Genomic DNA, 27,762 nt, shown 5'->3' on the forward strand with positions numbered 1-27,762 from the left:
TACTTCCTTTATTGATGGTTTCCTAACCAATAAGCACCTACTCTGTCTCATTCAGCATTTAGATTGCTATATAAGCTTCACGCTTGTAATCCACATTTCTTGAGTACATGATGGTTTTATTTAAACAGCTTATGCTTGAGACAAATACATATGTCTATCCAATCTCACTGATTCTAAAGACACCAAGCTAGTAACTATCCATTTCAGGAATTATTTGAACTGCTTTAGCAGTTTTATATATTGTTCTCAGTGACATTTTTTCAATCATTGTTCTGGCCTTGAGCAAGAGACTTTTCATGACATGGGCTTTCTTAGGGGATTAATTACTTAGGGGGTTAATTAATGTCTCTGATGCTCTTCACATGAAGTCAATTTCTTGTTCAAACCTCACAGAGGTTCTGTTGTTCATTTCTACAGGAAGTTAATTTTTACATGATGGCATTACCAGTCTGCAGCATTGCCTTTGGTTCACAGCTCCTTATTCAGTATTTGAAGTGGTACACATGTGGATACTTCCCCATCCACCAGCCAGGGGATGCACTTAGTAGTTTCACATACTCCAAGTTACAGACAAAACCAAAGTGAAGCTGTGAAAAAGATCCTGAAAGTGCTTAGATCACATGGGCTCCCAGTGATTTTTACACCTATCCATTGCAGAATCTAGCAAGCAGACCCCATAAAACGTGCAGAATTACACCCTGTGAGACTACCTTCAAACAACACATGTGAGGCAATAATATGAGATGAAATGCTGTGATGACGTTATTTTTCTCTGTTTTGGTTCCAGATGACTCCACTTCCTGGTCACAGGAAGATGGGGGTTCAGATAATGTAAGGGTCAAAGTGTTAAGCAGCCACTATGGTGAGCTGCCATTTGCCACATCTTCTGCATGGGTATCTAGATCCTCCCAACACCTGGGAATTTGCTGATGCTCCTCCTGCAGTGGAGGCACCTATATCTTAGTGAGGTGGAAAGGAAAAGGATTAGAGGTGATGTCCATAGAATGTCCCCTAATCCTTTTCCTCACCACCTTTCTAACATATAGGATGCTATGGAACCAAAGGGGAAAGCACAGAGGCAGCTCTAAGCTTTCCAAAAGAGTGGTGGAGCCTGGTACAGCACCATCCACACAATGAATTGCTAACCAGTTCCACCTACAATCTGTCCTGATTCCACAGCCTATGTTCACACCTTCTCCCTGCCCTACTTCATCTAATTCTTGCTCTTATATGGCATTCTTGCATATCATCCTTTCTGTCTGCTTTTTCCCCCAATTTCTGAGTCTGTCCCACTCTCATTCTGATCCTTCCCCTTTCACGGAGAAGAAATTCAATGGAAGCCGGGGCCATCAGAAGAGGGAACTGAGAAGCTAGGCAAAGGAGGTGCTCAATGGAAAGGTTGAGAAAGGAGTGAACAGGAGGGACTAGGAAGGAAGAGAGCAGAGCTGTAACCAGAGACATTCAGTTAAATGTCTGTAGGTCAGTCCCCCTTCATATCTCCTGTCCTAGGCCAAATCCACTCTAGCTCCCTAAATAATAGGTCTGCAACCAGAAACGGTGGTGCTGAGGGCCAAAGATAGGGAAAATAGTAAAAACAATGGCCTGAAATTTCATAAGTGATGTCTAAATGTAGGCTACTGTGTCCATAAATCACCATAAATGGCCCAATTTTCATAAAGGCTGAGCACCCACAATTCCCAGTGAAGCACTTTATTTTTTTTTCTAGTGAAATAAAAGCCTAAAAAAATGTTATTTTTATTCGTCAGAAAGTTCCCACATATGTATGATTCAGTTAAGGTTAAAATCCCACTAACCACAATTTCAGTGTAGTTGCTAAAATATTGTTGGCTATCTTTCATGTAGCATTTTAAAAATCAATCAGAGGCCTACATTTGCCATCAAATGCAAATACTTGGCTTCCAGTAAAATCTGTAGGAAATGTGTACGCCCCTGTGAGGAAAGAATTTGTCCCTAGTTGGCTACAAATTCAGTGACTGTTAGTTCTTTCAGAGTTTCTTTGTTTCTGTTTCTTCTTCTTGGTTTTTGTGCGTACTTAGAGGCCAGTGAATATGGAAAAAAGTTCTAGCAAGCACTATTCAAATGGAAATGTTAATATGTTTATTACCTTTTGTTTTTCTATGATGTGGGAGTAATGAAAACAGGCACCAGTATCATAGGAGGTTAGTGCTAATGTAAACCACCCACAGGTGGACTCAAACCAGGGACCTGTAGAGCTAGTGCAGGAGCCTTTACAGTTTGGGCTAAAAGTTGGCTAGCCCTCAGCTAAGGCTGTAGAAGAAACGTATTCTTCCTCTCTGCAAGCAGCCTGGATGTTACCCTGGGGGATAGCGAACCACACCCCTAGGAGGGTAGGTTACATACTTCCCCCTAGCTGAACAAGGGCATCCTGATCTTCAGTGACCCAGTTTAAATTCTAAGCAAGCCCCCACTTGCAGTCACCCACAGGTGAACTCAAACCTGAAACCTCTGGTACTTAGTGTCAGAGCTTTTACAGTTTGAGCCACAAACCAACTAGTGCTCAGCTAAGGCTGGAGAAGGGACTCATTCTTCCTCCATGTAAGTGCCCTAGGTGCCACCACGTGGGACAGTGAACCACAGACCCAGGTGTGTTGGTTAAACTAAAACATGTATATTCTCGCTAATAACATATCTGTTCTCTCTTTCTGAAGTTCACGGTTTTTTACTTGTTCATAAACAAATACTAGAAGCACTCTCATATTTCTTTCCTGTTTTCACAGATTGCAAAAAAGCCTGAAATAAGCTTGTTTTGTAATACATCATTCTCACACCTGAGGACAATTTCAGTACAGATTTCACCACCCGGGGTTGGCACCCTCAGGACCTCAGTGGTCCCAGAATTTTGCCTGACCGGGGAGGTGAATGCCCCCCCAGTGCCTAGCTACCCCCACTGGCCAGCCTCAGCGGGCTCCCAGCTCTGACCCCCTGCGGGGCTGCTGGGGGTTGCTTGCACCCTTGCAGGACTTCTGGGAGACACTGCTTCCAGCCCTGCTGCCCCCTGTGGGGTTGGCAGGAGGCCAGGTTGGGTTCCCTCCTGCCTCAGTCCTCTCATCCAGTAGCATCCCTCACCCTGCCAGATGAGGGACGTTACCAGACTGAGAGTGCCAGTTTTTGGAGGTGCAACCTGTACTTAGCTTGCATTCAAGGCCTTCAGTCTGTTTGTTTTAGTTTTGTATAGCACCTGTCCCCCTGGAATCTGAACCCTCCTACTCCTAGAGGAGAGAGTATTTTAGGAATCTAGCTCAAGACAGTCTTGAGCCAGTTTCCTGTGTTTCCATTCAAATAATAGTTTCCTTTCATTTCTTCCCTACCAAGCTCAATTCCAGATTCAATGTGACACTATTCATTTCTTTGGAAAGCCCATCCAGTAGTAGGAGGAGGTAAAGAAATCTTTATATTCATTTCAGGAAAAGTGCCATAGCATTAATCAGATAAGTAAAACTGGGAAATACCTCTTCCCTTGCCTTGGTTGGGACCCCCACACTTCACCACCCCATCTATCTGCCAGCTTTTCATCAGACTTCATAGCAGTGTCCATGTATTCAGCTCATCTTCATGGAGAATGGAAGTCAGAGTTACACTGGAGGCAAACATGGGATTAACAACAGGTCTTAATGAAAGACCACTTAATTTTTGTCCCCATTACAGTTTCTGCTAGAGGCATTGGATTGTTTTTTTCCCCCCCAAAAGAAACACTTTAGGCTCCTCTATCTGCTGTTTTCTGAATACCTGTACATCCAGTGTCATATGACAGCAGCCTACTGTCAGAGTTCTGGTCCAATCACTGATATGGTCATTATCTACAAGTACAGTGAGATATGAAACAACCTTGTTTCTTTTCCATCAGTTGACAGTATTACATCTGTGTTGTTCCCTATCCCTGACACAAAGGAAGGTACTGCTCTTACCTCTCTTAGTCTCCCTTTCTGTCAGTTCACTCTCTAACTTTTTGGATTTATAAGATAAACTGATTCACATGTACTTACTCATTTTGGGAGGTGGGGGGGTGGGCTAGAATGACCACCAGCATTCTCTCATTTGTAATTAATCAGTAAGCTGTTGGAAACAATCAGCTAATTCTCATCATTGTCCATTGGAACGTGAAAGCTGGTAGAAATCTGAAGCTTGCAATCAGTTAGGTCCTTGGGAAGGGTGGAGGTCTTCATTGAAAAAAAAAATGTTTGAGAAAACTGGCAGCCATGAAGAAAACAATCTGCTTTTTATCCATGTAATATTAGTCACAGACTGAATGCACAGGGGTACTGCATCTGGGTGAAACTTTTTGGAGCAGTAGTATGCTCAGTGAAAAAAATGCAATGCTGATTGGTCACAGCCCTTTTTTAAAAACTGTGGATGTGAGCTCTTTAGCCAATGATTGGGGCACTTAGCTGAGAGATGCAAGTTTTAAATCGCCCTTTTGGAGTGCGACTTGAACTCAGTGCTTCTCTAGCCGAGGTGAGCTGCCTAAACACTGAGCTCTAGAGAGGAAAAGAGAGGCTATACCACGGCAATTATGAGATACACCTGGTGATAAGAGGGATGGATTCAGATAGTCTCTCTGCCAGATTTAGAGGAGGGATTTAAATTCACATCTCCTAACTCCCAGCTGAGAGCTTTAATCACCATTCTGTGCAGTTATTCTCCCTCGCTTTCTGGCCCATTGGATAGTTGAGTAGTTACACAAAGCAGAAAAGCTTCAACAGAGAGAATGGGTAGCCTGTCATAGGATAGCTTTGTTGGGATGCTTAATGCAGTACAAGAGGGTGCCTCAGTTTAAGTCTTAGCTCCCAGAAATAAGTATGTATATGAAGTGGAAAATGTTCAGTAGGTGGGACTGAGATTAGTGCCCCCTCTCACCCAGCCTAGGATAGCTTGGAGATTAGGCTGCTCAGAGGGGAGAGCAGAGTTCAACTCCGTTCTGTGGAGTGAGGGTTCACGGATGGGTGTCCCATATGCCAGGCCAGTTCCATCACCCCCAGATAAAGGCCAGAAGCAAACACACGTTTTTCTGAGGCTGACTGGACTTGTCCAGTATGCTGATGTATTCTAAACATTTTCAGAACAGAACTGAACCAAACAGCATTTGTAATGTTTTTGGTTTCGTGGCTGAAGTGACAGATCAGTTATTTGCCCAGGTCTAATTGCAATCCTCTTCATGACTGTCTTGTTAACTTGTGCTGCTTCTGAACTGAAGAGACATCCTGTGTGTGTGAGAGAAAGAGAAAGAGTAGTTCAGTCTCCAAACTGTGCTTATGCCAATGTCAGTGGTGTTTCTTTGCTTCTGCTAACAAGATGCCAGTTGTTGTGCAGGTGTGTGTGTATGTGTATGTTTTGTTTTATAGAGGTCTGCCCACTAGCAACCAGATGGATACCTACTTCATACAGGCCATCCAACAATAACATGTCACAGCTGAGTTAAAATAGATACATAACCCAGCCCCTCAAGTTGAAAGACACTGTGTTATGTGTTAGTATTAACCTCACTGATCTCTCTTATAAAATGAGTGTTTCTTTTCTTTTTAATCAAAGCAAGGAGCTTTACAAGAAAAGGAGGTGTGTGAAGTGGACCTGGTATCCTCTCACGGTCCCAGTGTCCAAGAATGGCTGGCACAAGCACGGATGACCCGTTCACTGCAGCAACAGAGCAGCCTCCAGCAACAGAAAGTTAGTATCTTGTATTTCCCATACCCCAATGTGCAGGTTTCGTTTAACATCACAGGTGTGTGACTTTGGTGTGTGACTTTGCAGGACTTAAGGAATTTAATAACGTAGTATTGGGGAACTAGTAATTTATAAAATTCCTCTTGGTGAATGTTGTGTATTTATATATATATTTCTTACTTAAACTCACTTCTGCTATCAAACAGGGACAAATGCCCTAGGGAAAGGCAGAAGTTGGTTTAAATAAGAGATCTAGACTCTTCTTCAAATAATTGCACACTGTTAGGATGTTAAAATGTCCTGTGAGGAAGAAATGAACTTCTGTAACTTGAATATCCATGTTCATAGCTGGCCCCTTGCAACGTGTGTGCGAAGAATGGGGAAAGCACCAGGTGCCTTTCTGGAGGTACCCCCTCCACACAAACAAGGGAGAGACAGACTCACAGTCCCTGCACTTTTTAAGTACAAAATGTGCTTCCAGTACCTTGAGTGAATGTGGGGCCATGTTTCCACTTCCTCTACTCACATGCCAGCCAAGCTGCCTAGCTATTGAGAGGGAGCCAGGTTGCACTGTCTGTTATAAGGTTTTCTGTTGCACCACAGGATCTAAAGCCCGAGTATAGTCAGTTACTTAAATATGTGCTTTAATACTTTCGAATCCAGCCCTAAGAGCTTTGTGCTAGCATGCTGCATATTACTCTGTATACCTGGAACATGAAAAAGATTGTGTGTCTGAGTTTGAACTCCTCCAGTTTGCACTGGAGTTTTGTGGTTTTGCACCTCCCATTACTGAGGACTGTGCCATAATGGTGCAGATGATCCTTCCCTGCCAACCCCCTATCCTATGTCTGCTAGATCCAGCCAGACCAGATTAAAGATAACCTTGTGATTAGGATGTTGAATAGGAACCCAGAAGGTCTGTGTTATGTTTCTGGCTCTGGCACTACTTCTTGTGACATTTTGGGCAAGTCACTTAATCTCACTGTGCCTCATCTGTCCACTGAAGATAATACTTACCTTTCTTCACAGAGGTATTGTAAGCATATATTCATCAGGGTTCTGAAGTGTTCCACTGTTGTCTTGATGGAGACATACATAGGCACACTCTTGTGGTGTCATAGTTTTGCATGACTGAGTTATACAAGTAGCATATTTGCTTTTTTTTTTTCCTGAGATTACTCACCTTAATAACTGTGAGTGGTAGGTTGTGGACTTGTATGGACATCTCCTGAGCATTTGTTTTGCTAGCTGTCCAGTTCTGATGGTTGAGAGGTAAAATCATGCATGGCATATGTTCTTCACAACCAGGATTTTTTTTATAACAACTATTATAGTAGTTTTTGTCCTCTGTTAGGAGCTGGAACAAGAGCTGGCAGAGCAGAAGAACCTACTTCGTTCAGTAGCAAGCCGCGGAGAAGAACTCCTAACTCAACATTCTGCTCCGGATGGCCTTCGGGCTAGGTGAGTTTCGATACGTCTTTTCTCATCAGGGATCCCCTAGCCCTTTACCCTTCTGTCTGTTTATTCCATCTCTTCATCTGTCTGTGTTTGTACAGTGCCAAATGCAATAGGGCACAATGGGGCTGCTAGATGCTGTGATAATGCATGTAAATAATAATTATATCCTAGCCCATGGTGATCATAAAGTATAATCTTATTAACAATTGATGTGTCTATGACTTAATTTTTTCTCCATGAAGTTAATGAAGATGTTTATCTTTGGAATTTGCAGTCTCTCTTGAAGTTTGAGCCATAGGGTGGGAGTCTGACCCCCGCCATTCTGAACCATTTATGGTAGGCCTTTGCTCAGGCTGTGGGAGAATTCTCCCTGGCAATCACTGAAGAAGATAGCTACAACCTTCATGAGCAAGCATTGGCATGGGATCATATCAGGAGTGGAGACAGTAAAGGTGGAAAGTCCTGAATTTACATTTTCTCCAAAGCTGGCCACTTGCAACCATGGGGGAGGGGCAGACAGGATGCTATAAATCAGAACAGGTGTCAGAGTTCCATTAATTACATTGCAGCTCCTGCAATATGCCAAAATTTGGGAGGCATAAAGGTGGCTCTTAGGGTAGAGGAGCAAGGCTTTGATACTCAACATTAGGGATTTTAGCATCAAAAGCAGTGCATGTAAAATGACTCAGCAGGGGAGGAAGGCATGTTACTCTCAGACATTTGTCTTGCTCATGGGCTAGTGTTTGTACAAAGTCTAATAATTAAAATTAAATAGAAAAGTGTCACACATTTGGAGTTCAGCCTGGTCCTGTAATAATTGTAGAACAGTTGTTTTCCAATTAGCCACACTCATGGCCTTACTGCTAAACTTGGGTATAAAAGAAGAGGAAAGTTGAACTTAACCTTTAGTTTACAAAGGTGAAGGTAATGTGTCTGACATGGGGGGGAAGTATGGTGCAAAACATGTAAACATGTATGTTGTGGCAATTGATTCAATTCTCACTCTTTTGAAATAAAATTTGATTTAGAATTTACATTTAAATGCAATGCATTTTTCATCAATTTGGGGATATGTGTATTGTGGCTAAGATCAAGTATGGTTTTTGTTCTAATTAACTTGTATGAGAGCATCTCTAAACAGTTCATATGACCTTCTATTGGCATACTTATTTCTAGTTTAAATGTAGCCTTATTTTTACTGTCTGAAAGCACAAATAAAAACATTTTTAAAAAAGCATTTAATTAACTTTTTAATTATTAAAAAAACATCCAAATTGAAAGGAGCAAGAAACACCTTTAGTTACAATATTTCCTCTGTTGTTTGATCTTAACACTCTCCCCGCTTCCCACCTCCCCAGTGAGAACCCTGATGTCTTATCTCAGGAGTTAAGCTTGGAAGATGACAAACCATCAGCTGAAGATCATATGAAGATGAAATGGGAAAACCTGCACCAGGAATTCAGTACCAAACAGAAACTGCTGCAGAATGCTTTGGAACAGGAAGAGGAGCTGCCGGTAGCTATTTTTAATTTTTAGCTTGCCCCTGTAAGAAAAGTTTGTAGCTGAGCACACAAAGTACAAGATATGCAAAAGAAATGCCTTAGGATTTTTAAAATAATCAGTTCAAAGAACATAAAATGTGACTTTTTGGTATAATTTTACAAATTGACCAACATTGGAAATATTATTAATCACAGACCAAATGCTTTAAACCATGTGCTTCCATACATCTCAAAATTCCATAAAACGTGTGGGAAATTATGAACCAAGCCCTGCTTTCATTTATTCCAGTATAATTCCTTTATAACTCATCTGAAATCAGTTGTTACACTCAGTTACTCTAGAGTTCGTCAGAGAAATTTGGGTCTGAATTTAAACTCGTGTGGGATTCTGGTCCCATTCATCTTATTGGTCTCAGAGAGGCCAGGATTTCACCCAGGAAGTTTCACCACAAGAGATAAATGTTTCAAGATTTGCCTGGACCACAGACTGCTTTCAGGAGGCACTCCTACCTCATGTGTAAGCCAAAGCATCTGCCAACTCTTCAACTGTCTGGATGAGATTAAAAATAATTATTAGTTTATTTATACTTAAGTAACACCCAGGTGCTCCAGTTAGGGCTGGGACCTCCTGTGTGACGTGTTGTACATATGGCAAGAGAGAGGCTCTATCTGAAAGAGTGTGCAGCCCAGTTTAAAGTGAAATGCAGCAAATGTGGCAGCAGACAAAGAGGAAAGAAGAATACAAACAATGATGAGGGTGCATGTTTGTATCAGCTCACTGTGGAATGACTCAACTCACATATAACCTAGTGAAAACTTGCCCACTAACCTTATTGGAAGCTGCATTGGGCCTTATGTGTAAATGTAGATGGGTTTTGTTGTTTAAAAACATTATTTATAAGTTGTCAGTGATCCTCATTGGTCACTCATTTATTCTGATTCATTTAAAAAAAAAGACTGAGAATCCAACTATTCCCCCTCACCCCAAGAACTCCAGCACTGTGCAAGGTAGTTTCAATTCCCAGCCATGGGATTGTGTTATACATTTCCTCTTTTTAGGATCTGGCTTAGTGTCTGCTCCAGAATGGTTTTTAAGTGTAGTTTTCTAATTATAAGTAGTATTACCGCTCCAGTGTTTCTGGGTATACATCTCTCTAGATCAAGTATACTGTCCATACATGCTATGAATCTCTGGTGTGAGCAGTTTAGGAAATATGACTTCATAACAATGATGTGTGTGTAACATTTTAATACAATACAAAGAGACTCTTCAGCCAGTAATGCTATCTGTATTTTCATATGAGAGATCCAGTGTATGTTGAAGTACTCTAACCTGTGCTTCTCTCCTAACAGCTTTACAACAGACCAAACCGACTGATGTCTGGCATACCCTGGTACAAAGGGGAAGGACAGGCTCAAGATAAATCATCAGCTGAATCTCTACTAGTTGATTTGAATGCGGCCTTTGAAGATGTTTCATCTCAGGTACAGAAGCATTGTTTGTTTTAAAATCTAATTTCATGCAGAGCTGCAATCCAGAATGGACACTCTAATTCCCACATGGCAAGGGGCAGGCCACATCCTAACAGTAGAGAACCACCAGGCATTAGTAAAGGATATTTGGCTTCTATCTATGGAGCCAGTATGAACTGACAGACTCTCCTAATCACTTTGGCTCTTTTCACTCAGGTTGAAGGAGCAGAGAAGGACAGCCTGCAGTTGGAGCAGAAGCTGTATGATAGCATCTCAGCCACCTCTTCTTGGCTCAGTGGTGTTGAAGAGCGCTTGTTTGTTGCTACAGCCCTGCTTCCAGAAGAGATAGAAACTTGTCTGTACAACCAGGAAGTAAGTAGTTTTAGCTTTCTAGTCAGGTTCTGTATTGCTTTGTATTCTAGAGTGAATTAAGACTCTACAATAACAGTATTGCATAACTGAATGCAATTGGCAAACTCCTCCAGCTAAGATTCTGTCATAGAGATAAGGGATTTCACAAAGCAAACATCAGCTAACTTAGAGAGTTGGTAAATAAGATGCTATAGGAAGGACATTCAAGGGGTGTAAAAGGGCTCAGGAGACCTGGCATTTTCTCAGAGACATTATTGCAGTCACGGTAGTAATCTTTCTCTTTCCTCCACATCCAGATAGAACAATGAGAGACCGCTGTGACTCTATCAGCAGCATTTTAATGATCTAAAAATCAGAAAGCAGCAATACAAAATGTGGAAACAAGGACAAAAGAATGGCACAAGGATGTAGGGTCAAAATGAGTGACACTTAGCAAAGGACATAAAAGGCATTGAGATGATGATTTAGTAATACTGAGGGGGAGGGAGAGAGAGAGAGAGAAACAAGGGTGTATGTCTGATATGTAGCAGGGAGGGAGAGTTATTAACTGGCAATACAAAAAAGCTGATTTAATGTCTATTATTTTTCAGTCAACATTGAAAAGATTAATTTTGATAAATGGAGAAATGGTCTGAAATCACTAAGATGAAATTCAGTAAAGAGTAATGCAGAATACCACACTTCAGTAGAAAAATCAAGTGCACAGATACAAAATCGTGTATAACTGGGAGGTAAAACTACTGAAAAGGATCTAGGAGTTACAATGGAGTTGAATATAAGTGGGCAGCATGTGCAGTTGTGTGTACATATCATTCTGTACTGTATTAACGTATTCTGCGAATGTCAGTGAAATAGTGGTGGTTCCAGTATACTTGGCACTAACAAGGTCTCAGCAAGAGTACTGTGTTCAGTTTTGAACAACACACTTCAAAAAAGGTGTGTACAAACTGAAGAGAGTCCAGGGAGAGCTGTGGACATGATAAAAGATCGAGAAAACAATCTGTGAGGAAAGATTAAAAGATGGGGCATGTTTAGTTTACAGACGAGAAGGCTGAGTAGAGTGAGAACACTTCAAATATATGAAAGATTGTCATAAAAGAGGGCAGTAATCAATTATTCTCCACATCCACTGAGGTTAGGAGAAGTAGTAATTGGCTTAATTCGAAGCAAAAGAGATTTAGGGTAGATGTTAGCGAAAAACTTTTTAACTATAAGAGTGGTTAAGCTCTGGAATAGGCTTCCAAGAGAAGCTTTCGGATCCTCCTCATGGGAGGTTGTTAAGATTGTCCAAACACCTGTTAGGTTTACTTGGCCCCACCTAAGCATTGGGGGATTGATTTTATAACCTCTTGTGAGGTTCCCTCCAACTTTGTGTTTTTATGAACAGTACACGCTTGCATTCAGTGGGGCAAAATCTTCTGTCCTCTACATCACATTAAGTGTAAAGTGTCTCAGTTGATGTTAAAATGTAGTATCTTACCATACATTTGTCTAGTGAGAAGAGAAGATCACACATTTGAGTCTCTTTGAGCCTCTTCTGTTTGACTAGAGTAAACCGAGAAGCTTATGTAGAAAGACAATAAAACATCTATTTAAAAAAACAGGCTACTTCATTGGAGGGAAAAGTCTAAGCAGTAAACAAGCCACACTAAGAAACTCTGTGTTCCCGCAAGATAGCGCGTCTCAGTATTAATACACAGAAAATGGAATAGAATAGAGCTAAGGGAGGTAAAGCCATTAGATGTATGCACAATGCAAGTTCACAGGGACCAGATCCTGCATGAGTTGGAGAGAAGAAGGCTTCATTCTTCAGTAGCTGGACACAGGACAGACCTTGTTAAGGTTAAAGGATACCTTCCACAGCCCCTTTGTTTCACAGCTTTTTTTTTCTTCTGAGAACAATGGCCTTTTCATTGTTTCTGAAAAGATTTCCTGAGTTGTTTAGTATGGTTTTAAAGTCTAGTACACTTGTCTATTAGATTTGTCTATTGTTAGTGTCTAATTCCAAAAATTGTTTGCTTCTCTAAAAACTCCAGTCCCTTGCTAAAGATATCAAAGACATGTCAGAAGAAATGGATAAGAACAAGAATTTGTTTTCTCAAACATTTCCTGAGAACAGCGATAACAGGGATCTTATAAAAGACACTTTGGACTGTCTAGTGGGGAGACTCACCATGCTGGAGTCAGTGATAAACCAGAGGTGCCATCAGATGAAAGAGAGACTTCAGCAAATACTCACATTCCAGGTAGGATGCCTATTCCCGAGGAATTCTCTAGGCCCTACTCTGTCATTTTGAATATATTGGAGACTTATTAGGAAATAGAATAAATGGGTAACATTTCCACATGACAAGTAGAGTCTTAAAAACTGTATTTTCCAAAGCAATTAGAGATGTTAAGTACTGCAATTTTTTGGTGTCCAACTTGTGACACCTTGAAGAAATATGACTTTAGAAAGTGCTAAGGATTTACCCCATGATTTCTTTCTCAAGTTGAGTATCCAAAAATGGAAAACTCAAACTCACTGATTTCTTTAAAATTGTGAGCCAAAAATTCAACTTGCATTATTGTTAGACACCCCATGCGGGGAATTGGTGGTTCAGTGGTAGAATTCTTGCCTGCCATGCAGGAGGCCCATGTTTGATTTGCAGCCAATGCCATGCCTCTTTTCTCCAAGCCCTTCCCCCTGCCTGAGGCACTCTTTATGGGGAGGGATATGTCAGTGGCCAGAGCATTGGCCTTATAAACCCAGGGCTGTGAGTTCAGCCCTTGACAGGGCCTGTCAAGGTTCTAGGGCAGGTTAGTTTAAATATTTTTTTTTAAAAAGTGTATCAGCAATGGTGATGTCTCCTGCACTCACAGCAGGACCTTGGACTCGATGACCTCTCGAGATCCCTTCCAGTTCCATGAGATATGTATATCTCCGTGTTTCAAGAATAGTTGTACGTCTAGTTTGCAGTATGCTACTGTGAAGTTTCACCCAATAATGCACGGCACATGTTATGGTATTAAAATTAACAGCAGTCTTTGACTACTATACTTAAGGGCAGTCAAAAGGAAGGATTGCTTTCAGATTGCTAAGGTATGAAGAGTGTAGTGCTGTGTTCATAAAGTGGGACGTATGGCAAAATGTATACCAAACATTAGCCTTGTTTTGATATGTGTTCTCAAATGTGTTTATACCATTGCATTAGCTTTTAACTGTTCCCATTTCAAGTGGCCTATATATAATGTGAAACCTTCGTGTACATAATATTCTGAATTCTTTATTCTCCTAGAAGCTTTCCAGGCCTCAGATGGTTACCTCTATCTTCTCCCCTTTTCCTGCAATATAAGCATACATTGTCAGTCACCTCATCAGGTTATTTACAGGCGTTAGAACTTCAGTAACTGCTTTACAATAGTTGTATTGAGTACTTTGTCTCAAAAATCACACAAGTATTTTAACAGGATTTTCTTAATGTTCAAGAATGAAGCAAACAATATTGGTTTTAGTTGAACAAACATCTCTTGTCATTTATTGAATGAATGTTTTTATTCTACATATATTTGGAGCTCTCCTCTGAACACGCACACACTTTCATGTTTCTTGGTTTGAAACTCCATAATTCCTAGAGATGGTTTGTTCAGACACAAATGAAAGAAACTCCAACAAATGTTAGGTGCGTAATGCCTAAATCAGGTAAAGTGTATAGTATTGCAGTACCACTGGTACTATTGTATAAGAAATCATATGAAAATAAAAATAAATCACCATTATTTTCTGCCTTGGTTAGGTGTCTTTGAAAATGTGGTGATGTTTCTAATGCTCTGCATTATTGCGGGCATAATTGGGATAAATTTGTGAGCAGAGAAGAAAGTACAAAATTAAGTGAGAGTAGTTCTCAGAAACAGGAATCAGATTAAAATGTAGTTCTTCAGTGACAAGTGACCTGAAAATGGCAATATTGTGTTCAATGTGTGTTGAGTCCTGCTGATTTCCACATTAGATTTGCTCAGCTTGCAGGCAAAACAAAATTGTTCTTAGAAAAAGAAGCAGCATGTTAGCCAAAACGGAAGGGAAGTGTGATTTCATTTTATGAAACTGGAATGAAAACTGCCCACAAAGTTTTTTTTTTCCTCTAAGAGTTACACTTGCATAATAGTTATTTCACCTTTTTTGAGATGACAACTGTGTCATATGTGGTTTGAAAGTACTTTGTGCATCTAACATCTCACATAATTCAATACACGATAGACGTATGTATTTGTGTTTGTAATTCCAGTTTTGAATACATATATAGAAATAATGTATCATGTTCTAAAAATTTAGTCTATTGTTTCAACAAGTGACATAATCTCATTTGGGAAGAGATTAAGGTTTTAGTTGCTGAGAGTTATGATTGGCTATAATTTTTGTCCTTTGAAACTTCATTTGAACATTGTCTCTTCTAGAATGACCTCAAGCTACTGTTTACTTCACTGGCTGATAACAAATACATAGTTCTGCAGAAAATAGCAGAGGCAGCTGAGCGACCTGAAATGGAACAAATGCAGGTATTGTCAAATATCTATTATGAGCAAGAGCAGCAGTGTGAGTATAGTGAATACAGAGGGATTTTCTGCTTGAGACTGAAGTAGTCTTCGAAGGGCAAGAACATCGTAGGATCTGTATATTGTTTGTGGAAGTGTAATGTGTGCATGTCTAAGAACATACTTCTGACTTTTGCAAAACCCCTAAAATAGAAGGGATATGGGATATCTATCAGGGATGTCTATCAGGGATGGTTTAGAGAGTACTTGGCCCTGCCACTGGGGCAGGGGGCTGGACTCGATGGCCTCTCAAGGTCCCTTCCAGTCCTAGTATTCTATGATTCTATGATATGATATACCCACACAAATCCAAAACCGCTAAGTAGATTCATATAGACACAAAGGCTGTATCTAGACTAGCCCCAGCTTCGAAGGGGCATGGTTATTAGGGCATTGAGAGATTACTAACGAAGTAATAAGTCGTAAAGGGGCTTTGAAGGAGAGCAGGCACTTCGAAGTAGCCATGGCTACATGGAAGCTGGCACTTTCACACTTTGACATTGCGGTGAGGGAGATTTAGCTTAATGAAGTGCTGCATATGCGCTGCAGCACTTCATTAGTAATCTCCCAACACCCTAATTACCATGCCCCCCTCAAAGTTGGGGGCTAGTCTAGACACAGCCAAAGAGAGAGTACCCAAAAATATAGTCATTTCAATACAAACAATGAGAAGGATATGTCCTTGGCCTAGATCTTTCCAATATGTTTGTCTTGTTTTGTGATGCTCTGTGATATTAAAATACAGACCTCATGGGTTTTTTTAGACTGAGGAAAATATGCTCTAGCAGGATGTGTACACTGCATAATTAATCTCATCCTGGACATATTTTGTCCCATGTTTTCAATACCAGGAATAACAAAAGCGAACTTTGGTGAATGCGGTGTGTATTAAAAGCTACTTTCTGCCTTTTTTGTGATAGGAGGCAGGTGAGAGAAGAAGTGTAGTAGGTGATTTGCTCAGTGATGTGTATCTGTATGAGAAGCGAAATAAACTGATTCCAGAAGTCACTATAGCCAAATAGCAGCTTTTGAAAAACTCACTGAGTTCTAGCTCTCCTGTCTATTGTTTGATGCAGTCAGGCAGCTGGGAGTTACTCATCACAGGCATATCACAGACTTACAGTGCAGAGAGTGTTCAGGTCTGTATCTTGACAGGCTCATACTGGTGTTCTCTCTAGTTCCCTGTGCTGCCTCTTACCTACCCAAAAAGGGCAGTCAGAATTTAGTTGTGAATGTGTAAAACCCACGGAGGCAAGCAAGCGGACAAGGAAACAGAAATCATGTTAGCTCAGCTGGTAAAGCATGGACCTTTCAATCTCAATGTCATGGATTCAAGCCTTGCTCTGGATAAACATTGTTTGGGGGCTGATTCTGAAATCAATCAAACTTCACATCCATAAGTGTTTGCATTTGGCCTTCACTCACTACACTCACTCAGTGTTACTCAAGGTCGGAGGGACTGTGTATGAGAAGTATCTATTGCTTAAATAAATGGTTTCAAGAGAGGGGCCTTAAAAAAGAAAAGGAAGCTAGCTTTGTGCTTAAGGCGCTAGACTGAGTTGTAGGAGGTCTGCATGCCATTCCTATCTCTGCCACAGACTTTCTATATGACCTTCAGCAGACCTGGGTTTCAAAAGCATTGGCTGAACTGCTTTCACTAAACCTATTGGTAAAACATCCAGGACTTTAATGAGAGATTTTGGCCATCACTGAGCACTCATGTAAATCCAGCCGTTACTGTTCTGTGCCTTAGTCCTGTCTACAGAAACTGAAGAAATGTCAGAAAAGGGCTAATTATACATTCTTACCTGACAGCAACAGAAAGCCATGCTAGTCTATATACTATCAAAACAAAAAAAGCAGTCAAGTAGCACTTTAAAGACTAACAAAATAATTTGTTAGGTGGTGAGCTTTCATGGGACAGACCCACTTCTTCAGACCATAGCCATACCAGAACACACTCAATATTTAAGGCACAGAGAACCAAAAAAGTAGTCAAGGTTGACAAATCAGAAAAAAATTATCAAGGTGAGTAAATCAGAGAGTAGAAGAGCAGAAGGGGTTGGGGGAGTCAAGAATTAGGTTAACCCAAGTGTGCAAAAGAGCCCCTATAATGACCCAGAAAATTCGCATCTTGGTTCAAACCATGCGTTAATGTGTCAAATTTGAATATAAAAGAGAGTTCAGAAGCCTCTCTTTGCAGACTGTTGTGAAAATTCCCCTTCATTTAAACACAACTTTTAAGTAATTAATGGAATGGCCCACTCCATTAAAATGTTGACTGACCAGTTTGTGAATCAGGAGTGTTCTTACATTTGTTTTATGCCCATTAACTCTTTGTCTGAGAGAGTTTGAAGTCTGTCCAATATACAGAGCATCTGGGCATTTTTGGCACACGATGGCATATATGATGTTAGCTGAAGAACACAAGAATGTGCCCGTGATTCTGTGAATAACCTTGTTAGGTCCAGTGATGGTATCTCCTGAATAGATATGTGGACAAAGCTGGTAATGGACTTTGTTGCAAGGAAAAGTTCCAGGACTGGTGCTCCTGCAGTAGACTGTGGTTGTGGGTGAGAATCCTCATAAGGCTGGGAGGTTGTCTGTAGGAGAGAACAAGCCTGTCACCTAGGGCCTTCTGGAGTGTGGCGTCCTTATTAAGGATAGGTTGTAGGTCTTCAATAATGTGTTGCAGTGGTTTGAGTTGGGGGCTGTAGGTAATGACCAGTGGTGTTCTGTTCTTGGTTTTTTTGGGCCCAGTCCTGGAACTTTTCCTTGCTTTGTATATTGGACAGACTTCAAACTCTCTCAAACTAACAATTAATGGGCACAAAACAGACATAAGAATACTCCTGATTCACAAAGTGATAAGTCAGCATTTTAGTGGAGTGGGCCATTCTTTCAATGACTTAAAAGTTTGCATTTTAATGAAGAGGAATTTTCACAAGTCTGTGAAGAGAGGCTTCTGAACTCTCTTTTATATTCAAATTTGACACATTAACGGGTGGTTTGAACCAAGATGCGAATTTTCTGGGTCATTATTTTTGCATATTTGCATATGCATCTTTTGCATATTTGACTTACTCTAATTCTTGACTCCCCCCCCGCTTTCTGCCCCCTCTACTCTCTGATTTGCTCGCTTTGATCATTTTTTTCTGATTTGTCAACCTTGATTACTTTTTTGGTTCTCTATGCCTTAAATACTGAGTGTGTTCTGGTATGGCTATGGTCTGAAGAAGTGGGTCTGTCCCATGAAATCTCACCACCTCATAAATTATTTTGTTAGTCTTTAAAGTGCTACTTTACTGTTTTTTGTTTTTACCTGACAGCAGTGTTGGGACTCAGACTGAGGACAATGGCAAAGAACTTATATTCTTCATTGGTACAACATCAGGGCCATTGGATAGCTAAATTAATTATTTTAAGGTTCCCCAACACTATTGTGATGAGTGGTTGAGGAGAACTCAAGTTTAAAGTTAAATTTTGAAGTATGTTAAAATACCAAAAACACATGAGGTGTTTATTTTATAAATGGCATACATGATCTATTCATAGTACAAAACTAGAATCAGATTTTGTTTTAAACAATTAAAATAGAACATTCAGTATGTGTAATATTAAAGGTTTACAGTAGTATGGCACTTTTATCAAAAATTACCTTGAATGACTATTTCTTCTTCCTGTGGTATATTTCTTTGTGTTTAGTGTACAGACTTCTTAGTGAAATGCAATGAGTACAAAATTAACTGTTAAAAATAAGGACAGACTAATATGTTGTGTTTAAAACAGTTCAAGTCAACAGTAATCATGTAATGCAGGTGAAAGATTGCTGTGAGACCTTCTAGCTAAGTGTTGTAATTCCCCTGATACAGGCTATACTAGAGGCAGAAGAGGGTCTGAAGGAATTGGATGCTGGAATCAGCAAATTAAAGAAGCATGGGGACAAGCTTCAGATTGACCAGCCTTCCATGCAAGAATTGTCCAAGCTCCAGGTATAGTTCCCATTCTTCAGAGGATACATTATAATAACTACCTATTGATATTATGGAAGATATATGCACACTGCCTTTATCTTAATGTATATGGGACAGTTTACAAAAGTATGTCTCAAAGCTCTTCATGGTGTTAAAAAAAAAAGCTTTGATTTTCTCCATAACATCTTCCTCGTATTTCTATTTAACACTTTTTAGTACCTCCGACTAAAATCAGAAACCCTGAAAATCTGCTTAACTTCCAGTTTATGTGCATTTCCATTGACTACTCAAGTGAACAAAGTGAAGCTTTTGCAGATTTGCTGTATAATGGCCTCTGTACTTTCCAGAGCTCTGTGACTTCTGTTAGGTTCGATCTGAATTTAATTTTCTTTTCTGTAAACCTGTGTATCTGTATTATGTCTACAGTCTTGTCAACTAAAACTTGAAGAACTCATGTAGTTTTCAGGACTATACGGTAGACCCCCCAATATACGTGTGCTTGAGTTTCGCATGTCTTGGGTGAACACAACTGTGAGTGGTGGCGCCAGCTCTCTGCCACTCCAGAGGAGTGGGGAAACTCACCAGAGTTAGTCAGTTTCCCTGCTTCTGTCAGGGGCGGCAGCTGAATCGGCCCACCCCAGGGACCCCCCAAAGAAACCGGGGAGCCCTCCCAGAAGGGGAGCCAGCCCCCCAAGCGCTGGCTCCCTCGTGGAACGCCGAGGTGCGGGACCTCCTTTCCCTCTGGGCAGATGAAGACATCCTGCACCAGACAGGAGTCTGGCACAGGAATGCAGCAGCATTCCAGTGCCTTGCCACAGGCCTCACCGGCTGGGGTCACCCCACCGGGACCATGGACAAGATGAGGTCTAAGGTGAAGGAGCTGTGCCAGGGATACTGTAGAGCCTGGGATACAGCTGGGTGGTCAGGGGCAGCACCCACCAGCTGCCCCTACTATGAAGACCTGGACCGCCTCCTTGGGCGCAAGGAGACGGCACCCTCGGCCGTACTGCTGAACACAATGGTCCTGGCATCAGAGCAGGACACGGGGACAGAGAAGGACCATCCTGGACCCGCACCCAGCACCAGGTGCCTGTGGAGGCTGGACACCACCACTGATGACGAGGGCTCAAGCGAGGGGGCCCTCGTCATCAACATCCCATCCGGGCCATCCAGCCGTTTATTTTTGTGTTCCACCCGGCGTCTCCTGTGCATGGGTGGTGGTGGTGGGGAGTGTGCAGTGTGGTGGTGTGTGTGCGTGTGTGCAGGATGGTGATGTGTGTGTGCAGGGTGGGGGGCTCACCATGCACCCTGCTCAAAGGCCTGGCATATGGCCTCCCGGAGCCGCATCCTGTCCTGCTGGGCCAGGTGGCACAGGGTGGCAAGGGGCTGCTCATACCTGTGCCCCGGCTGGGTGGCCCACCCCTGCATGTAGGGCTCATTCTTGGCCTCCACGAGGTTATGCAGGGTGCAGCAGGCCCCGACCACTGCTGGCACGTTGGCCAGGCCCACCTCCAGCCTCATATGGAGGCACCTGAGGTGGCCCTTGAGGCGGCCGAACAGCTGCTCCACAGTATTGCGGGCCCGATTCAGCCTCTCATTAAAACGGTCCTGGCTCGTCTGGGTGTGCCCTGTATATGGCCTCATGAGCCAGGGCTGCAGGGCGTAAGCCGCATCCGCCATGATACATGGCGGCATTGTTGTGTCCCTGATGGGCAGTTCCCACTGGGGGAGGATGGTCCCCTCAGCCATGCTGCGTCCCAGTCCCTCATTCCTGAAAACGCTGGCATCATGGGTGCAGCCAGACCAGCCCACGCAGGTGTCCTGGAACCAGCCATTGGCATCAATGAGCACCTGCAGGACCACGGAGTGATAGCCCTTATGGTTCACATAGACCCCACGACTGTGCTCCGGGGTCCTGATGGCGATGTGGGTGCCGTCCAGAGCCCCAAAGCAGTTGGGGAAGCCCAGCTTCTGGAAGCCCAGTATGGCATCATCCAGGTCCCCAATGCAGATCAACTGCTGCAGGAGCACCTTGTTGATGGCATGGACGACCTGTGGGGCAGTGAGGGGGTGTGCTTATGAACGTCTCCTGGGCTGCGTCCTGCACACCCACCCCCCACCACTCCCAGCCCCTGTCCCCAGTGGGGGATGTCCCACCACTCCCCAATAGTACCCCTTACTGGGGTACCCCCAACCCCTGCTCCCCACATGCAGTGTGCATATGACCCGGCCATAGCTTACCTCGATGAGGACGGCCCTGATGATGGCCTTGCCCACCCTGAACTGGTGGCCGACAGATTGGTAACTGTCTGGGGTGGCCAGCTTCCATAGGACGATGGCCACTCTTTACTGTACAGGGAGCACTGGCCTCGTGGGTATCCCAGTGCTAGAGGACTGGGGTGAGCCAGTGGCACAGCTCCAGGAATGTCCCCTTGGTCATCCTGAAGTTCTGTAGCCACCAGTCATTGCCCCAGTCCTCCAGCAACAGCTGGTCCCACCAGTTGCTACTTGTGGGGAAGCCCCACAGGCAGTGGGTGACCCCGGGGGACTGGCTGGGGACATTGCGCTCTGAGGATGGCCTCTGGGAGGGTGGCTAGCAGAGTGGACACCCAAAGTAGCTGGAGCACAGTGGCCAGGACCATGGCCAGTGTGCTGGCCACAGCCTCAATGCTGGGGTGCTGCTGCTTGGGGTCCATGAGGGCCCAAGATTCCTGCTCTGTGCGCTCTGTCTCTCTCCTCTGCCTGGAGACAGGCCTGTGGGGGGGACCCTTTAAGGGAATGGTAGGTGGCAGCCCTGGAAGGGCTTGTCTGCCATGCGATCCTGCCCATGGTGCTTCCTGCCCCTGCTCTTTTGAAAGAGCACCCTGGTGTGTGTGGATGTTCTCTTTCAAAATTGCACGGGGTGGGGGGGGCTTTCGAAATAACGGATCGAAACTTCGGTCCCCGCTGATGTGCGTGAACGCTCCGTTTTGAAAGAGCATCTTTCAACGTTCTCATTTGAAAGACGGTCTTTCGTAACAGAGCTGTAGTGTAGACGCACCCATCCTGTCTGGTTATTAATGAACTACCTACTTTGACTTTTCTCTTTTATAGGAACCTCTATCAGCATACATCCCTGGTAGTTGTCCCTTTAACTCTGCAGCCTTAGAATAATCATTTTGCTTCCTAGCATTTCAGAGGTCAATGCTTTCCTCTCTAGTTCTTATTATAGTTGTGGGGTAGAAAGGTGTAATTTTTAAATGGTTGGATACCAAGTAATTTATTTTTAAAAATACTAAAAAACAATTTGTCCAGAGAAATAATAAGCTCTCTTTTATTAGTCGTTTCTCTTATTGCCAACTCATGGAAATTCTCCTTGGGTTGCTTTCTTATTGAGTCATCTCTGTTATTCTTAGCCCTCTGTGGCAGTTAGACGTAAAGATGAAAAGTACAAGTTGTAGAATGGTTGCTTTTTGAGAGCCTAGGAAGTCAGGGAATCAGCAGTGCTCAAATATCTCCTCTGCCTGACATCACTGAGTTAGATAGAACCTTTATGCCAGTTCTACATTAGCCAGGAACATACTCTAAGTAGGGAAGATTCTGTGGGTCTTTTCCACTGATTGTAAAGGCTTGTCCACAAACAGCGAAGGCACACCGTTTTCCATCCATGTACGTACACTCGTGTCCCTGAAAGGCAATAGCTGTGTCAGTGGGAAAAACTCTCCCACCAACTAGTGGTGTCCACACAAATGGTTAAGTCAGTATGACTTCATTGCTCGAGGATGTGGATTTTTAGAACCTCTACTCCAATATGGCTGTACCAAGCTAGGTCTGTAGTGTAGATTTATAGTGTAGACTGCCAGAGCAGTGTGTAAATGGGTCTTAGTATAATTGAGAAAGAGTGACACAGCCAGACACATTGGGCTTCTATTTCCAGGGGCTCTGCTACTCAAGCAAGGCCACTTCAGTTAAGCTCATGCTTAAATATAAGATCTCAAGAATAGTGTAATTCTCACTTGTTTTTCTCTTTAAACACTGAGCCAGTGAGTTAATTGCATCTTTAATTCCCTTTCACTCCCTCTGCAGACTCCCAACTCAGATACGTAGACCAGGTTTACATTCTAGACCTATATTGGTACAAATGTGTTGCTCATGTCATAGCTATAGTGACCTCATCTCCACCCTCCCATGTAGCTAGTGCTGTGTCCATAGCAGAGCTTCTTATGCCTACAAACTAAAGTCTCTCTGAGAGGTGGATTAATTCTCCAATTGGCATAGTAGCGTCTTCACTAAAGCACTGCTGTGGCACAGTGAAGACCAGCTCTAATTTTCCGGTAATGTTTGTATGTAGTGAGCACGTTTTTCAGTGTATTGGCTTTTAAGTAATGTTGTTCAGTAAACATGTGCATGGAATGAGGAATGCTGTTGCTGCTTGTCTCCCAAAGGACATGTACGATGAACTGATGATGATTGTTGGATCCAGACGCAATGGGCTGAACCAGAATCTGGCCCTCATGGGTCAGTATGAACGAGCTTTGCAGGATCTGGCTGACCTGATAGAAACTGGCCAAGAAAAGATGGCAGGTGACCAGAAAATTATTGTTGTTTCCAAGGAAGACGTTCAAATTCTACTCGACAAACACAAGGTAAAAACAATATATGCATTTAAAAGAATTGTTTATTTGCGACCTAAATAAAACGCTTGCCTTGTACTCCACTAACTTCTGACCAATCTATAGCCAGCCTTCACACCTGGAGAGTCATCTGGGACGTTGTTGGTGATTTACTTCTAGTTTAGGATTCATTAAAAATATTGCAACTAAATAGTACTGAGTGCACCGTGAGTGAATAGCCTGGATGTTTTTATCAAGTACTCTTGTAGTAATTAAATTCAGTGTGTGATAGTAGCCATTTTCTTTCTCATCCTAAGTCATTCTGACTTAGAATAACAAGTTTGGTGCTTTTGTGCTGGCTAGCAAAGATGGAGAAACGTGGGAGTCTCTTTGGAATGCATCCTTGTATTCCATGTTATCTTGTGACTTGAAAACAGCCTATAGAACAAGTTAAAGCTATTGTCCAGAGTGCACAGCAAACTTAAAAAGAGAAGTAGCTTGATTTATACACTAGTTAATGCTATTTTCTAAGGTTATGTAAGGTCTCTACAAACAGGAATATTGGCAGCTTTGTACACCAGAATTTCTTTCATTATTAGAACAAATTATTTTCTGATATATACCTTGTTGAAATCAGGTATGTTGTAAATTAAGGCAGAATTTGTAGTTTAAAGATTACTCTTTTTCTCTGGTGTTAATGAGATTTTGTGTGGTGATTGATAGGGAAGGTTAGCTAGTTGTATGTGTGGCTAATTATGGCCTCCCAAACAATAGTATCGGGGCCCTTTCAGGGTTTGGTAAGTTTTACAGTAACTTGTTTCCGATACACTTCACTCTTTTTTTTTCTGGAACCCTTCCAGGAATATTTCCAGGGTTTGGAATCACACATGATCCTGACAGAAACATTGTTTAGAAAGATAAGCAGTTTTGCCTTCCGGAAGGAAACCCAGTCACATACGAAACAGATGTCACAAGCCTCCACTGTGTTAAAACAGGCTCATAAGCGGGGTGTTGAGCTGGAGTACATTCTTGAGGTGAGAGGATTCTCTATTTTGTACTTCCCATATAACAATGCATTATTAAGGGTTCACCCTACCTGAAGCTGCAGAAGGCTGAGGACAGTGTTGGTGAACCTTGGTCCCTCTGATCATTTCCCCCCTTAGTGGGAATGGAGGGTCATGTATAGTCTTTGATGCTTATATATTGTGAAGCAATGAGAGCCTCAGGTTCAGCAGCCACACCATATAGTTAGCAATATACCATTTTCAAAGGTAAAAGAATTTGACCCATCAAGCAGAAGAAAATCTCATCTTCTAAGCAGAAGCCCAATATGTGATTTGGATCAAATGACGGAAGGCTGATCCTGAGTTTCTATGACAGATAATATTGTATATACACTGCGCCTTTCCTCTGGAGTTGGAGAAATGTACTTAAAGTAAACAATAGTTTTAAATTTAGTTAGAAATAAATCGTAGATGCCGTAGCAAGCGTTCACCATACACACGCATACGTGTTTCTTGTAGACCTGGGCACGTCTGGATGAGGATTATCAAGAACTGACCAGACAACTGGAAGCTGTTGAAAGTAGCATTCCTAGTGTTGGTCTGGTAGAAGAGACAGAGGAGAGGCTCACAGATCGCATCACACTTTATCAGGTCAGTGGTAATCTTGGATTTTCAAAGTGATATACATTGTGATCTTTCATCATAAATCTCTTAACCCCAGTCAAAGCTAGTAGCTTACATATGGGCTTTCTACTAAATCCTACATTCTTGGTCTCTCTTTTTTTAGATGTTGTTGTTGTGACTATTTTCTAACTGGCAAGAAGTTTGTTCAACCCAAAGAAGAGCCAGTCTCAACTAGGTTTCTGATGCTGTCACTGCTGAGTTTCAGCTGATGTTATAGATTATTTTTAGACTATATTACGGTTTGCCAGCTGTAACATCAGGTGATTCCTTGTAGTTTGGAAGCTTTGGAGCTATCTTGATGCTCTTCCAGAGTGGTGTTTTTCATCGTCTGAGCTTTTCCTGTGTGTTGTGTGCTCAAGAGATTTCCCCGCCCCCCAGGCTGCATGGTTATTTTAATATTATATTTTGCCTCTTAGCCCTTAGAACATTGCCAAGTGATCTGGACTGACTGAGAAGATGCTTGAATATGTGTCTCTAACGTCTTCTGAATAGCCTGTATAATTCAACATTTATTTCATGTGTGCAAGACATTGGTTTGACTGTCTCTCAAAAATGCATAAAAATGTACGGAAGAAATGTAGCTTCAGCAAACTATGCCCAGCCAGGGTCAAAAGACTGTCTCATCCCATTTTCAATCAAAAAATTCAGATTGTTTCCCATTGTGCACAATTTAAGACTTCCACTTGCCCGTGCTCATTTGCTTTCACCCACTTAGCTATCTGTCCTAAGTTATACTGTACTTTGTCTGTTGTCCAGATGTTCCCCCTCCCCAGTTACACAGTTTATGGATGATAGCCCTATCACCTCCTTTCTCGCAGTTATGGTAACTGCCCCTCTTAGCTCCCCAACCCCTGGATTCTAAGTATAACCCTGTTGATGGTGATAAGCACTGCTTAAGTGCAAATTAGACCATATACAAGTTCCTTTATGAAGGGAAGACTTGTTTTCCAGCATCATTTTGGACAAGGCTGTGGGGTCTGGAACTTGTGTTGTTAAAACTGTAACAAATTGGAACTCACCACCATGACACTTCCTACTGGTCAAGCCGGGAAATAGCTCTTCCAGTTCCAGACCATCCTTTTCCTGCCAATGTCTCACCCACTTTACCTGTCTTTTCCCAGTTCTCCACCACGTCATATCAGGACCCACATCCCTCCTGTGCTGTCATGGCCTATCCCGTGGTACTGCCCCATAGCATTTCCCACACTCTGAGGTCCTACCTTCTGGGGAGCCCAGTTGCTCCCTTCAGAGCTGGAGCAATAATGTGCTTCTGCTCTCTAGGAGCCCTTCTTAAAGACCCATCCAGGTTCTGATTGGCCCCTAGCCCCAACCCTCTTGCACGACTGTTTTTAACCCCTTATGTGCCAGTGCAGGGCAACCACCCCATCACAAACATCATAGAGGGAAATCTCATAACTCCTACAAACAATTTTGCCACAAAAATTTTATCCAGACAATACTCACCAATAAATTGAGTTTTCATACTGAGCATATCTTGACCAAAAGTTATGACATAGTCTGTACAGTGAACACTGGATTATATGCTGTCATACCTAGGCTCTCTTGAGTGCAAGTATTTTCTTTCTCTCTCTCTCTTTTTAATATACCACATTCTCAGATTTTTCATCTCCATTCTGTTTAGATTAGAGGTTTGCTTTGAAAAGTGTATGACTGCCTTGGAAGTTTACACATTGTTCCCTAAGAATAAGTACTTTTGAACTAGGGGAGGAATATAGACATTTAATTTTTAGGATCCTGCACTTTTCCAAGTAAATTCTTAAGCTACCACTACCAGCTTTTGAAATAACAGAGTTATTTAAATGGCTCAATTTTCCAGGTTTCCTTTTGACATGTCATAGGTACTCTGCCACCTGATTGTTAGAATTTACCAGCATGGAAGAGAAACTAGAAATAAACATGGAAACTAACTTGTTAATGGCACCTGCAGTATGAAACACCCCATCTCATGCATGGTTACATGGTTGAATGAAAATTCATGTCATTTGAGGCTTGCATTTATATAGCTGTATGAACATTTATGCAAACTTGGCAATTTCTGTATTTTGTTGGCTTTTTGAGCATATAAATGTATCTTTGTCATATGTTTATCAACAGTCTTTTGTGTCTGTATTTGCACCAACCTGTGCACAATACTGTGCCCTTATTCTCTCTCTGTTGAACCTCAGTTGCATGAGAGAACGTACAATCTTAGTGCCCTGTTGTAATACCTTGACCTCTGGTGATCCCATCCTGTGGTCTCTAGCCTTTGCACAGCAGCATTCTTTCTCTTCCCCTTACCCTGTTTGGTAAGGCAACCATGAGATTGAGAGAACTTTTTTTTTGGTATACATGCACAGCTGAACATCCTGGTGATGATGGGAGGAGAAGATGCACAGAAAACCTAATGGCTGAAGGGAATCCATGCAGGAGA

The 27,762-nt window shown here is 42.3% G+C and overlaps 1 protein-coding gene across 1 annotated transcript in view; it reads left to right on the forward strand.

Moving 5' to 3' along the window:
* The window catches only part of SYNE1 (spectrin repeat containing nuclear envelope protein 1), a 415,690-nt gene that overhangs the window by 265,227 nt on the left and 122,701 nt on the right, over window positions 1-27,762 (forward strand). The window contains exons 95-105 of the mRNA XM_074990362.1: window positions 5,569-5,703; window positions 7,055-7,161; window positions 8,517-8,673; window positions 10,014-10,145; window positions 10,350-10,505; window positions 12,542-12,751; window positions 14,940-15,041; window positions 18,950-19,069; window positions 23,476-23,676; window positions 24,504-24,677; window positions 25,167-25,298. Of these exons, the coding sequence (XP_074846463.1) occupies window positions 5,569-5,703; window positions 7,055-7,161; window positions 8,517-8,673; window positions 10,014-10,145; window positions 10,350-10,505; window positions 12,542-12,751; window positions 14,940-15,041; window positions 18,950-19,069; window positions 23,476-23,676; window positions 24,504-24,677; window positions 25,167-25,298 (1,626 nt within the window). The remainder of the gene's footprint in view (window positions 1-5,568; window positions 5,704-7,054; window positions 7,162-8,516; window positions 8,674-10,013; window positions 10,146-10,349; window positions 10,506-12,541; window positions 12,752-14,939; window positions 15,042-18,949; window positions 19,070-23,475; window positions 23,677-24,503; window positions 24,678-25,166; window positions 25,299-27,762) is intronic.

This window comes from Carettochelys insculpta, chromosome 3, assembly GCF_033958435.1.
Source record: "Carettochelys insculpta isolate YL-2023 chromosome 3, ASM3395843v1, whole genome shotgun sequence".
Classification (NCBI taxonomy): domain Eukaryota; kingdom Metazoa; phylum Chordata; order Testudines; family Carettochelyidae; genus Carettochelys; species Carettochelys insculpta.